This window comes from Lissotriton helveticus, chromosome 5_1 (assembly GCF_964261635.1).
Source record: "Lissotriton helveticus chromosome 5_1, aLisHel1.1, whole genome shotgun sequence".
Classification (NCBI taxonomy): domain Eukaryota; kingdom Metazoa; phylum Chordata; class Amphibia; order Caudata; family Salamandridae; genus Lissotriton; species Lissotriton helveticus.
In genome coordinates this window covers 1402691408-1402706473 of record NC_136065.1, presented here as the reverse complement: position 1 = coordinate 1402706473, position 15066 = coordinate 1402691408, and the positions used below count along the sequence as shown (strand labels likewise).

At 41.9% G+C, this 15066-nt stretch overlaps 1 protein-coding gene across 1 annotated transcript in view; it reads right to left on the bottom strand.

Annotated features, from left to right (window-relative positions):
- LOC144755449 (AMP deaminase 1-like) overlaps positions 1-15066 on the bottom strand; it is a 378874-nt gene that overhangs the window by 192694 nt on the left and 171114 nt on the right. Inside the window, exons 7-8 of the mRNA XM_078644387.1 lie at positions 14125-14319; positions 13546-13677 (exon numbers count right to left, since the gene is read on the bottom strand). Of these exons, the coding sequence (XP_078500513.1) occupies positions 13546-13677; positions 14125-14319 (327 nt within the window). The remainder of the gene's footprint in view (positions 1-13545; positions 13678-14124; positions 14320-15066) is intronic.

Sequence of the window (15066 nt, the reverse complement as noted above, 5' to 3'; positions counted from 1 at the left end):
TCTTCTATTTTCAGTGTTCTGCAATGTCTGGGTGCCATGAAAACGTAGAACATGACACTGCACTTTGACCTAAACATCCCCAGTGGGATCAGAATGATTTATTCAGATTAGCCATTAACTGAATAACTAACACCTTTTTAACAGCATTAAGAATGTATTTCTCATTGACTCTTAGTTCATTATAAACCCACCAAATGTGCCAGTCACATCTCCTAGCTCCAAAATCTGTAAGCCATTCATTTGTCACATCAGGAAATATAATTGCCTGTCCGGTGGGCATTTAGTACCAGTGTGTTCTTATTTCACATTGGGTTTCTCTGGATAGCATACTGGTAGTGGTCCTGTGGATTTATTCAAAGACACCTTTTCAACTATCTAATTATATTACATTTCTTTAAATGTCACCTTGTTTCATGTATCTCCGTCAATTTGTCTGGGACGTTAGCATAGTCAACACTTAATATAACTGCATTACACATTTTTTGGGGCCTGTCAGCTCCTATGAGAGTATTTCAGAGACTGGCAAATGTCTTGTAGCTGTGGCCTTATTTTTATTATCAGGATTAGAAAGCCAGCGTTGAATCTACCTATGGCTGCGTATTTCACGCTCATCAATGCCATACTTATTTTTGTATTTCTTAGCATGTCTTCTAGTAGTTAGAATTCCCCTTCTCTCAACTTCTTGAAATCTTTAGAATTAATCCCCACTGGGAGTGAAGTCGGGGCCCAGTTGTATGGTATATGAAGACAGGGTATGGACATCAGGTGTAATTCCAGCACTCTGCATTACTACGTAGGTCTTGTTATGTTACTAGAGTACACGTATGCATGGTATATTATGACCCAATTGTGATCCATCATCACCTTGTCAGACTAGTCTCATAATATTAGGAATGTGGAAGCCTCAACATGGCTACAGTACTCAGGTGGACGGCCTTAGAGTATTCCCAACTGTCAGCCTGTATCATGGCAGCCGTGAATTTATTTGAGAAATTTGATTTCTTCCCCCAGATAAAAATTGTTAGCAAGAGATTACTTTTGCCACCATTGAACCTTATACAGTAGGACTTGAAAGAGGTAGGGGAGTTTAGAGAGCAGCTTTTGAGTGATAGTTTTGGTTCTTTTTAATTCCAAAATACATAAATTGCTCCATTAGATAATATCATCTATAATAACTATATTATTGAGGTGGGTGCGACCTGACTTCATACTCTGTGAATTGATCTCATATTGTTTATCCATAAATATTTCACCCTGTTTTTGTCGAATTTAAAAGGTTAGAGAAGTTTGTTTGCTATTGTGTCTTGCTTTGGCATTATTAGTAGGTTAAGTATCTCCAACTTACTTAGTTTGATTTTAGAGCCAGAGAACTTTTCAGTTATATATAGATCTATCAGGATTTCCAACATTTCCAATTTGACCACCGGTCAACACCATCTTAATTTTGTCTGCGCACATGATCTTAATCTGTGTCTCCAAATTTAAAAACAGGTTTAAAGGGTATCTAATAAGGTCAAGTTGAAAAAGCAAGGGCTTTTCAAGTCGTTTCACCCCATATGCTCAAGTTTGCCACCACACCCTGGCCGATTTGTCAGGAGAAAATGGTGCCTCTCCTTGAAATCCCACCTTACCCTTGCCACTTGCTCAGCACCACACTGTTTCCAGTTCCCCACCAACTCAGTCCTTATTCGAAATCTGGGCCAAGAGCACAAGCAATAAAGAGCACAGTGGAGAGAAGAAGCACCCTTTTCTTGTGCCTTTTTGAAAGCTCACTATTATCTAAGGCATGCTCTCATACTGCTACTATTCCATCTCTGCTACGAGAAGGCACTGTGTATTGACAAACTGCAGCCTGGAAATCAACATCAAAATTCTTCTAAATTCCACATATGCTTTATGCCTGCATGCCTTTTTAATCTTGGACACATTGGAAGCCAACATACAGATACCAAAACAAAGTTTCCAGTGTTCATGAAGACCCGGTAGCCACTGTACATTGCTATCAATAGTACTAGTATATAACCAGAAGGGGGAGAGAGAGAGTCAGTGGATTCGGTCTCCCTAGTTAATATGATCAAACAAAGTGGAATGCACTCAAAAAAAGTGGTGGTGGTCCCGAAAGTGATGGGGAGCACACAGTGTTGTTTAAATGCCCCTCACACACCAACAGGCCCCTTGGTGTCATGCTTCATCATCGGGGCCTTCGCACCCCTCTACGGGATACGGCGTGCTACGACTCACGAATACGCAGGAGCACTTGATAGTGAACTTTGTGAGGGAGTGTGTTACTAAGGGAAAGTGTGAGTGAAGTGAGGTGAAAGTGAGTTACTTAAAAAATACCTGGCACGTAGGAAAAAATTATTTATTATGTCCTCGGCTGGTATTGTTAAAAAGGTGCAAAAGTGGGTTGTTTGAATACGAATTAGGGTATTACATCCAAAGTGTCAACATGTTTCGGAGCGCAGGGACTCCTTCTTCAGGACAAGGATATGCACAATATCCTCACCTTACTCACATGAAATGTAAAAGTGTATAAAATCCTTTTTTTTTTTTTTTTTTTTTTTTAAAGAAATGTGTAATATACCTAACAATGTTAATTGTTGAGGTGAGTTCAGATGCGCCCAATTGGCGTTGCAGAGAACCTGTGAAAAGAAGACACAATAAACATAATTGTCTACTGTACAAAAGCTCAGGAAAAAAATGGTTCCTTAGAGTATAAGGGTAAGTAGTAGAACCCAAATGAGGTTCAAAACACCCTGTAAACATGAAAATGACAAGAGACACACACACACAAAAACACATACAACTATAATTAAATTGTTCTCCCTGTTAAGGTGGAAAAGAGGGAGAGGAAGAATGGTTCAAGGCTTACTTATTGTTCTCAGTCTGATCACCTCATGAGCCTATGCGTAGTATTGGGGGGATCCTTCCATACTGCTCAGTAAAGCAACCTAGGGAATATTCAATAATGGGCTTAAGTTGTAGAAAGGACAATGTGCCAAGAGTACCAACGTGGTCCCAGTTGCCAACTTTACTCACGGTTACTGCATAGCAAATCGCCTGCCTTCCCCTCAACGCTGCTCCGAAGAAGTGAGGCTGGGTTATGGCGGTTTTCTATTTATACTCCTCTAGCAGACCGATTAATGTGGACAATTGAATGATTGAAAACGGAAAAGTATGCCCAAATACAGAGTAAATCCGCCCTTCTATTCCGGTACTGCGCGCCCGACCGGGTGTAGTGCCGGTTGCAGACGCGCATGCGTGTATTCAATTTTAGTACAGGGATTACTGCGCATGCGCGACCTGAGATGTAAGCGCGCATGTGCAGAAGGCTCACACTACTCGCGAGTCCACTAAAGAGCGCTGAATGGAATAGGCACGTGATAAAGGAACGGAGTAGTGACTAAGAGTGCTTGCAACTCAGATTACTGCGCAGATTTTAAAGGAAAAACGCAAATGAAGTGGTTTAGATCGATAATCACAAGCAAACTATTGCGATCTCCGAACATTTATACTAGAACAGTGCTGTGAGCAGGTATATGAGGCTCAATCATTGAGTACAAGGCATTGGAGAGAAATATATTACTGAAGAGGTTATTTATAGATTGCAGCAATAGTCGCAGGGTGTGGACACATGACTTATGTCAGGACCAAGGCTATGCCCAAAATTATATACTGTAAACACTAAATGTTATATGAACTGGTACTCATCGCAAAAGGCTCCAGGGAATGGAGTCATTGAGGCCGATGGTGTCGGTCCCCAAACGGAACACCCACCGTTGCTCTTTTTCCAAAAGTCCAACCTCTGAAGGTAACTGTTCGATCACTGTCCACTGCAGCTCGTTAACACAGTGTTGGTGATCCAAAAAGTGGGTTGACATTTTGGTTGTAGCCTTCTTACAGCGGATATTACTTTTGTGTTCGTTAATCCTTATTCTTACTGACCTCGTTGTCATTCCCACATATTCCTTACTGCATGGGCATGTGATCAAGTACACAACATTCTTGCTATTGCAATTAGTAAATGCACGTTGTTCCCAGCTAGTGCCATTGGAAAAAGTCAAGGTTTGGCTTTTTTTGGTAAGGTGACAGTTGTTGCAATTACCACACGGGTGATGGCCCTGTATTCCTTGTAGCCTAGTCTGTTTCTCTCTGATGGGCGAGGGTCTAGTGTGGACAAGCATGTCTCTCAGATTCCTGCCTCGTCTATGTGCAAACAAGGGTTTGTCCAGTGATAGAGTGCCACTTGAAAGAATACGCCAATGTTTGTTAACCAATTTGGTAACCTGGTTGGTTACTGGGCTGTATGTGGTAACACAGACTATTCTGTTTACCTGATCGTCTTTATGTGGGTTGTCTTCCAAAAGAGCTTCTCGGTGGTTATTCCTGGCTCTCTTCATAGCCTTCTGGATCACTGGGTCAGGGTATTTTTTTTGTCTCAGTTTGTGACTCAGGTCCTTCGCCTGACTTTTGTATTTTACTATATCACTGCAGTTCCGACGCAGGCGGAGGAACTGCCCATATGGTAAATTCTCCCTCAGGTGACGTGGATGAAAACTGTCAAACCTGAGGAGACAGTTCCTGGCCGTAGGTTTGAAGTGGGTCTCCGTTTTCAAAAAACCTGCCTCATGATATATGTTCAAATCCAGAAAGACCATGGTCATGTTAGACATTTGGTGGGTGAATTTGAGGAACGTGTTCTGGTCGTTGAGCCAGTGCATGAACTCAGAGATCGAATTCTCATCCCCTTCCCAGATCACCAAGATGTCGTCGATATATCTTCGCCACATCTGGATTCTCCCTCTGAAAGGGTTGTTGGGATGGAGGATTTTGGTAGCTTCCAAATGATGGACATATAGTCCCGCCAGGCTAGGGGCAAAAGTGCTTCCCATGCTGGTCCCATGGCTTTGCCAAAACAAAGTGCCTTCATACTCAAAAAAGTTCTTTGTGAGCGCTAATGAGATACATTCCATCACTACATTGCGGGGAGTATGGTATTTCCAATTGGTGGAATAAAGTACTTCTTCAATGATCTGTAGTGTTTATCATGTGGGAGACTCGTGTAGAGGCTCTCCACGTCAAGGCTAAGTAGCATTTGGGAATTTGGATCAAAAGTCTGGTTCTGTAATAGTTGTAGTACCGCTTTCGTATCTTTCAGGTACGTATCAGTGGCCTGTACCAGGGGTCTTAAAAAAGCATCAGCGAATTTGGACAGTGGTTCCAGGACTTTTACACCACTGGATAACCAACTTCCAGTGGAGGTACTAGCCTTTGAGAAAGCTATCATGCAGGAACTCAAGAATATGGACACCAAACACAAGGTGTTCCAGAATACCAGCAGACTTGAGAATGAAGCTCTAAAAGAACTGAGACGTAACAAAAACCTAACCATAAAACCTGCAGACAAGGGTGGAGCGGTGGTTATTCAAACTACCACAGCCTACGACATTGCGTGCAGAAGACTCCTTGCGGACAATAGGAACTATCAGGTCTTAGTTCGAGACCCCACTGAGTCTTTGCGAATACAAATAGGAGGGATGATTGAGGAGGCCCTCGCACATGATTGGCTAACGAAAAAGGAATCAGAGTTTTTGGTTCAGAAAAATCCCCGTGTTCCATATTTCTACACTATACCAAAAGTGCATAAAAATCTTGAGAGTCCACCAGGACGCCCAATTGTGTCTGGTATCTCATAAATTTTGGAACCACTGTCCAAATTCGCTGATGCTTTTTTAAGACCCCTGGTACAGGCCACTGATACGTACCTGAAAGATACGAAAGCGGTACTACAACTATTACAGAGCCAGACTTTTGATCCAAATTCTCAAATGCTACTTAGCCTTGACGTGGAGAGCCTCTACACGAGTCTCCCACATGATGAGACACTACAGATCATTGAAGAAGTACTTCATTCCACCAATTGGAAATACCATACTCCCCGCAATGTAGTGATGGAATGTATCTCATTAGCGCTCACAAAGAACTTTTTTGAGTATGAAGGCACTTTGTTTTGGCAAAGCCATGGGACCAGCATGGGAAGCACTTTTGCCCCTAGCCTGGCGGGACTATATGTCCATCATTTGGAAGCTACCAAAATCCTCCATCCCAACAACCCTTTCAGAGGGAGAATCCAGATGTGGCGAAGATATATCGACGACATCTTGGTGATCTGGGAAGGGGATGAGAATTCGATCTCTGAGTTCATGCACTGGCTCAACGACCAGAACACGTTCCTCAAATTCACCCACCAAATGTCTAACATGACCATGGTCTTTCTGGATTTGAACATATATCATGAGGCAGGTTTTTTGAAAACGGAGACCCACTTCAAACCTACGGCCAGGAACTGTCTCCTCAGGTTTGACAGTTTTCATCCACGTCACCTGAGGGAGAATTTACCATATGGGCAGTTCCTCCGCCTGCGTCGGAACTGCAGTGATATAGTAAAATACAAAAGTCAGGCGAAGGACCTGAGTCACAAACTGAGACAAAGAAAATACCCTGACCCAGTGATCCAGAAGAGAGCCAGGAATAACCACCGAGAAGCTCTTTTGGAAGACAACCCACATAAAGACGATCAGGTAAACAGAACAGTCTGTGTTACCACATACAGCCCAGTAACCAACCAGGTTACCAAATTGGTTAACAAACATTGGCGTATTCTTTCAAGTGGCACTCTATCACTGGACAAACCCTTGTTTGCACATAGACGAGGCAGGAATCTGAGAGACATGCTTGTCCACACTAGACCCTCGCCCATCAGAGAGAAACAGACTAGGCTACAAGGAATACAGGGCCATCACCCGTGTGGTAATTGCAACAACTGTCACCTTACCAAAAAAAGCCAAACCTTGACTTTTTCCAATGGCACTAGCTGGGAACAACGTGCATTTACTAATTGCAATAGCAAGAATGTTGTGTACTTGATCACATGCCCGTGCAGTAAGGAATATGTGGGAATGACAACGAGGTCAGTAAGAATAAGGATTAACGAACACAAAAGTAATATCCGCTGTAAGAAGGCTACAACCAAAATGTCAACCCACTTTTTGGATCACCAACACTGTGTTAACGAGCTGCAGTGGACAGTGATCGAACAGTTACCTTCAGAGGTTGGACTTTTGGAAAAAGAGCAACGGTGGGTGTTCCGTTTGGGGACCGACACCATCGGCCTCAATGACTCCATTCCCTGGAGCCTTTTGCGATGAGTACCAGTTCATATAACATTTAGTGTTTACAGTATATAATTTTGGGCATAGCCTTGGTCCTGACATAAGTCATGTGTCCACACCCTGCGACTATTGCTGCAATCTATAAATAACCTCTTCAGTAATATATTTCTCTCCAATGCCTTGTACTCAATGATTGAGCCTCATATACCTGCTCACAGCACTGTTCTAGTATAAATGTTCGGAGATCGCAATAGTTTGCTTGTGATTATCGATCTAAACCACTTCATTTGCGTTTTTCCTTTAAAATCTGCGCAGTAATCTGAGTTGCAAGCACTCTTAGTCACTACTCCGTTCCTTTATTACGTGCCTATTCCATTCAGCGCTCTGTAGTGGACTCGCGAGTAGTGTGAGCCTTCTGCACATGCGCGCTTACATCTCAGGTCGCGCATGCGCAGTAATCCCTGTACTACAATTGAATACACGCATGCGCGTCTGCAACCGGCACTACACCCGGTCGGGCGCGCAGTACCGGAATAGAAGGGCGGATTTACTCCGTATTTGGGCATACTTTTCCGTTTTCAATCATTCAATTGTCCACATTAATCGGTCTGCTAGAGGAGTATAAATAGAAAACCGCCATAACCCAGCCTCACTTCTTCGGAGCAGCGTTGAGGGGAAGGCAGGCGATTTGCTATGCAGTAACCGTGAGTAAAGTTGGCAACTGGGACCACGTTGGTACTCTTGGCACATTGTCCTTTCTACAACTTAAGCCCATTATTGAATATTCCCTAGGTTGCTTTACTGAGCAGTATGGAAGGATCCCCCCAATACTACGCATAGGCTCATGAGGTGATCAGACTGAGAACAATAAGTAAGCCTTGAACCATTCTTCCTCTCCCTCTTTTCCACCTTAACAGGGAGAACAATTTAATTATAGTTGTATGTGTTTTTGTGTGTGTGTGTCTCTTGTCATTTTCATGTTTACAGGGTGTTTTGAACCTCATTTGGGTTCTACTACTTACCCTTATACTCTAAGGAACCATTTTTTTCCTGAGCTTTTGTACAGTAGACAATTATGTTTATTGTGTCTTCTTTTCACAGGTTCTCTGCAACACCAATTGGGCGCATCTGAACTCACCTCAACAATTAACATTGTTAGGTATATTACACATTTCTTTAAAAAAAAAAATAAAAAAAAGGATTTTATACACTTTTACATTTCATGTGAGTAAGGTGAGGATATTGTGCATATCCTTGTCCTGAAGAAGGAGTCCCTGCGCTCCGAAACATGTTGACACTTTGGTTGTAATACCCTAATTCGTATTCAAACAACCCACTTTTGCACCTTTTTAACAATACCAGCCGAGGACATAATAAATAATTTTTTCCTACGTGCCAGGTATTTTTTAAGTAACTCACTTTCACCTCACTTCACTCACACTTTCCCTTAGTAACACACTCCCTCACATAGTTCACTATCAAGTGCTCCTGCGTATTCGTGAGTCGTAGCACGCCGCATCCCGTAGAGGGGTGCGAAGGCCCCGATGATGAAGCATGACACCAAGGGGCCTGTTGGTGTGTGAGGGGCATTTAAACAACACTGTGTGCTCCCCATCACTTTAGGGACCACCGCCACTTTTTTTGAGTGGATTCCACTTTGTTTTATCAATAGTACTAGTCCTGTTATTTATCCACAAAGAAATTTCTCATCCAGAATTTTTGAAAATATGGGATTGCATTCTCCTGTGGCTGCTTCCTACAGCCCAACCATGTGGGGTCACCCTGGGCCTGCTACTGCCTGCGACTGCGTATAGCTGCCATTGCCTAACACTCCTTGTTCCTTTGTTGACGTTTGAACCTCTATTTAATGGAACTGTCTGCCGACTAATTCCTGCTTTGCTTCTGCCAGAGTCTGTGTTCTATTCCAGTGCATCTTGCTCCAGAATGCTTCCAGATGTCTATTGCATTTTGCTTTACTCTATGTTCTGCCTTTTGCCTTCAATCAGGTACAGCTCCTGATCTACTACCTCTCTACATAGCTCCTAGTTTTGTGATGTTCCTATAATTTGATATTGCTTTTTTATCCCCTTGCTTATTCTGCTTGATTCTCTCGCTCTGCTCCTTAGTTTCCTAGTGTTTGATTCTTGTACTTTCTGCCGTTGCTTGTTTCCCTCTAGCAATCTCTAGTTGCCAGCTTAACTTTACCTTGCTAGCTACAGTACTTAGCCCCCTTGTGCCTGTCTTGATGTATTTACTCTCCAGCCTTTCTCTGTCTAGCGTGCCAGGATTCATTTGCCTGTTTGTCTTGTCTGTTCTCAAATTTAATCTCAATGCTACACTCTTATAATCTTGCTATGCTTCTTGATTCCTAAAGCTTGGCCTACTCCATTTGGTCTTTAGTTTTACCTTTCAGGCTCTGGCTAGATAGCACATGTGCTGTTTCGAACAGACTGTTGTATTCAATATGTAGGCTTAAGCCCACTCATAGGCTTCCCATTTGCTGGTTCCATCGTCGCTGTCATATTCCTTCTCCCCATTTGTCCATGGCATGCATGCGTCATGCCTCTTCCTGTGTTTAGCCCTCCCCGAGAGCATGGACCAATTGCTACAATCCACCCACTGCTCCCCTTTTAGGAACTGTTTTAGGAACTGCTTTTATCGAATTGTTTTTTAGCACTTTACACAAGTGCTCATGTTTTCCATCGCTCCGAGCTCTGTTTCTGTAAACAGGCCTGTAAATTTTGTTCTTATGTGATCACATTTACTGTGCATTCAAATACCAAGGTCAAATGTCAGCTGCTGTTTTCCAAGGGCGCCTGTTTACTCTTCTTTATCTGACTTCAAAGTGAGAGTCTTTTAAACTCGTAAATGAATGTCCCGGTGTTGCTTGTACATTTAACGGCCGCCGGGCGGAGACAAGACGATGGGGAGCATAATACAAAATACACCACTGAATTCTGTGAACCGTAATTTTTTTTATGTTTTTGTTCTTAATTTTCCAACCCCTTTAAAATGCACTTTTCTAGGTCCATAGTTTTACATTGAGATGTGCGCTCTAGTCTTCTTTGCTCGTGTTTACTAGCAACCGGCCTCTAAATTCATTCGCTTTCTGGGAGATGACGTGTGCCGCTGCCGAATGGCAGCCATACTAAGTGCCTGCCTCTATTAAATGCACCTCAGTAAAATAATTTGTTTATTTTATGGTACGTTGAATAACTATCTGTCTGAAAGCCAATGTTGTTTTCTTTGTAGAACATCTTCAGAGGCCAATGTTTTGCAGTCGCTTAAAATAAACATATATGTGCATTGAAAAGATAACACAAATATTATGAGTATAAAACAATTTTGATCATCCGGGCTAACATCCCTGATGGTGTCGAAAAATCAGTTATGAAAAGCACAAATTCAAAATAGCTGTATTATTTCTCACTATTAATTAGTCCTCTGTCTGCGTCAATGCCACTTGGGCCTTCAGGTTCTATGTTTCTGGCATAAAGGCTTCAGGTACTGAAACAACTTGTGCTGGAATACGTGGTCTTAATTATGCTGTCAGCCACTTAGCTACATGATGCTTTGATCGGCAGGGACCGGAACCTGGCTCCTGATGAGAAGAGGTGTAATGTTCACTGGGATCACAAAAGTGTGAGTGCTGCTTCTGTTTCGAAGCAGGATTGCCTTTTTTTCCTCAACTGACTCTTACTCCAACTGTGGTGCGCGAAACTATGCCGGGCTTTCTCCCTGGACCCCAGGCTCTACTGGGTCAATAGAGGGTTAGATGGAAACATATGTGGGAGAAATAGATGTTTTTGTAGAAAATTCAGCCTCCAGTGAGATTGTTTGTTTATTGCCATGTGCTTGTCAACTACTTTGCTTTCTTTTAATATTTGCAGGCAATGAAAGACAGTTCAAATTTGTGATCTCTGTTTACCCTTTTGTGTTTTTTAGGTCTTGCTTAAATAGCTGTCTCTTTAAGATCTTTTATTTTTTCTAAAAGTGGACTTGCAGTCCGCCACTAGCTTACCAGTGGTTTGCATCATTGTCCCTCTCATGTGCATGCTCCTTATTGACCAGCCATCTTAAGCTGCCTTCCTCTTTGTGTGTTTGTCCCTTCTCTGGACATGGGCACATTACTTGTGTCCTTCCACTACTCATTAGGTCTTGGCTAGACAGCGCATGTGTTGTCTTGAAAAGGCAGTTGTATTTAATATGTTTGCTTCAGCCTGTTCATATGCTTCTCATTTACTGGCTCCATCGTCTCTCTCATATTATTTCTTCCTATTTGTCCATGGCATGCATGCATCATGCCTCTTCCTGTGTTTAGCCCTCTCAGAAAGCATGGACCAATTACTACTATCCACCCACTGCCCCCATGTTTTTCTTTGTTTTTGAGAACTTTACACAAGCACTTGTGTTTTTACTCTCTCCAAGCTCTGTTTCTGTAAACAGGCCTGTAAATCTTGTTCTTATCACGTCACAATTGCTATGCATTCAAAGACAGAGGTAAGATGTCAGATACTGTTTTCCAAGGGCATCTGCTTACTTTTTTTCTCTGAATGCAAAGTGAGCCACAGAAATGGAATCTCATGTCACAGGCTCACCAGGCTCTAGGTAGATGCGTCACTTCGTAAACCCCTGCGCAACATTATACCTGCGCCAGGTATAATGTATGCCGGGTGGGCGTACCCCCGCAAGAAAGGGTCGTAGGAGTGGCGCATCGATTCAGCTGCGCAACTTCTAGGACGCCAATGCATCAAAACCTTATGCCTGCCTCATGGCAGGCGTAAGGGGGACTCAGGTCCTTTCACATGGGGCTTGCCCCATGTGAAAGGAACATTGCTGGAGTTGCATCAGGCTTCCGACACAACTCCAGCAATGCGCCACTTTTTGCACTAGTGTGATTCATGCATGTGTTGCTATATTACTTAAACTGCCCAAGTGGAGGAAAACGGCCATGGACTTACATCAAGGAGGAACAAGGGGTGAACTGAAGTCAGAGCAAGGCTCTACATTTTTGCTATAAAAAAAAACTCGAAAGCATGACTAGGTTGATTTTTTTCAGTTTCACCTTAGCAATTTAGCTCCCAAAAAAAGATCGCCCAAAGGTGAAAAGCAAATTGGAAATCAAGCAATTAAGGAGAATATGAATATTAAAACATGAAAACTCTTACGTAACCGTCTGTAATATACATTGAGTTGCCCAAAATTTTCCCCACTAGAGCTCTCAAAGCCCCTTGTTTACTAACCACTCGACCTCTCATTTCATTCCTATAGCCCACAATTCGGACCCAGAAAGAACACCCTTACTGGTGTGAACTCTTTCCTATAACCATTTCTGAGTAAACATACATGGAAGTAGTTTATGACGTTGGAATACGGATGGAACATAGTGTGGAAATGCTTGTCTAAGAATGAATCATTAGTTGACAGGGATAACGGGAGGCCAAACATGTGGGTTTGAAGCTGCTGCAGACAGTGACTGGTTTTGACTGTACTTACTATCTCTCTACTGGAGCGTTCATAGCACTTTGAGGGAAAACAATAGATACATGTTTAGTGTAAGACCTGATGCCAGATTAGATAAACTCAGAACCAATGTGGGGGAAAGAAGCCGAATCGGCTTTGGTCTTTAGTGCCTCTTTATGAGTCACAAAACATGCCCAACATATACTGCATAGTGATTTGTTTGAGAAGAGGGCTTCATTGAAGTATCAAGCATGAAAAGAGAACTGGGGAAGTGTACTCTAGCTGCTGCTTCATCTCACTCACCCATCAGGGTCTGGTGCCAATGGTGATCTACCAGCCCATGTTCAGCACAGTGAACTTCCTTCTTCTGGCCCTGACCACTGCCCCTCAGCAGCAGCTGCTGTCAAAGGCTGCCTCATGTAGCGTCAACAAGTCATGGAATGCTTTTATCTAGTATACGGCCAAGAACCAGTCTCCACAACAACTCGCTGGCTCCGGCACACAAATCCACCATTTCAACATCATTTACATATTAATGCTTGCAGTGGACGGTAAGGAAGCAGAGGGGCACAAAACAGGTTTTCCCTTCATATTTCAGTTTTGAATTTAAGGACTGCTGAAATGTGATTGGTCAAACACATTTCAATTGATGACTTGGAAATTATATATTTTTACACCCTCTGACATCCTTTTAAGGTCCATTTAGGTTTCATATAGAAGGAAGTCATTTCTGTACCATACCAAAATCTTACTTACACACTTAAATTGTGTGCTCTTGGCTAAAAGACATTAACATTGACAAAGCTAATAGCTCTCACATCGCCGAGACCCATTGGCTTTGTCAATGCTTGTTTTTTCTTGTACATATCTTCACAAGGCATTCGAAAAACAAACTGCTAAATTACCTTACCTTTATGATTGTAGCAAAGTATTCCCCGTCAATGTAATTATCAGTTTTCATGTAAAGATCTCGGAGTTCACTGGCACCAACTGGATTGTATTTTGCATTAAATTTATCAAAACGCTGAAATGTTTGGCGTCCCTTTAAAGAAAATATAGTCAAAGTGAATATTAACAACTTTTTCTTACTTTTTGCTTAAATGCTAAGACAGCAAACCACAGAAGGAGAGAAAATACAACTTCTCCCAGTATTTGACGAAGGCGTATGGGCAGATGCTTCATCTTTTACCTAATCAGTGATCAAAAAAAGGCCACCGATACGTTTTATAGACAAATAACCCTTCCAAAAAATATGAATTATCAATTTGGATTCTAACGATACCAGTGCCTTGACTAGTGTGAGGATATTAAATGTCCAATGAAGTCCTTAGACTACATTTTGATAGCAAGTTTTTAACAAAGGAAAAACCACAATGGCACTGTCATTGTGTCCTAGTGTCACAATTGTACAGCTACAGCATTGATTTGCAAGGCAGAAGCACCAATATGTGATTTGCTATGCCTATGTGACTATAAATACTTCACTTACTGCATGCACATCCAATGAGTCCACTGTCAAGTCATAGGGGTGAAGATTCAGTTGAGCAAATAGTTCCTTCAGTGTCATGGTCTTCCCTTTGGGGCTGCACACTACTCGCTCCGAATCCACCCGGTAACTCTTTTTAATGAAGCGTAAGAGGTGCTTTTGGTTCATACAAGCAGCAGCATGGATATGAGTATCAACCTGAAAATAGGATGCCAAATGAGGGCATGGTTATTCAACCCATTTCGACAAATTAGACCTCTCTACCTGTAAGATTACATCAAAGAGGTTTGAAACAATTTAGAAACTTTAAGTGAAAATTAAGCGGGCTATAGCTGGATTGTGAAGATAAAAAAGTAGATTTCTGCAATTTAATACTGAATACATTTGCATACTAAGTAACTTCCAAATTTTGATTTCCAAAATAGAGGGATGCTGGAGTAAAATTTTCAAATTTGTTATACTAAAAAGGGATTCATTTAAAATTAATGATTAAAATGTTTCATTTTGAAGTAAAAAATATAATTTAAAGCATTCATACATAACGTATTATAGATCAAGAATCCTGCTAAAAGTATCATACCAATTGTTGACATGGTCCAATAAACCCTCAATGACAGTATGCAATATAGTTGCTAAATTCATCATATCAACATTTTCATTATTATAGCCATATGAAACCCGATAAAAATATGCTGTCCAACATTAGTAACTGATATACATAAAAACATTTCTGTCTCCAAAGCATTTCATTGTTATGCACTTCTCTTTCAATTTTCGAAGAATGGCAAATGGTTTAACCTAAACCGCATCTGCTTTACAGATATTTTAGAGTCTGATGTTGCTTAATCAGGGCTTGGCCCTGTATTAACTACCACATTCGGGGAACGGTTTTTAGACTCTAACAACTACAAACCAGTCTCAGTCGTCTATTTATAGGTCACTGGG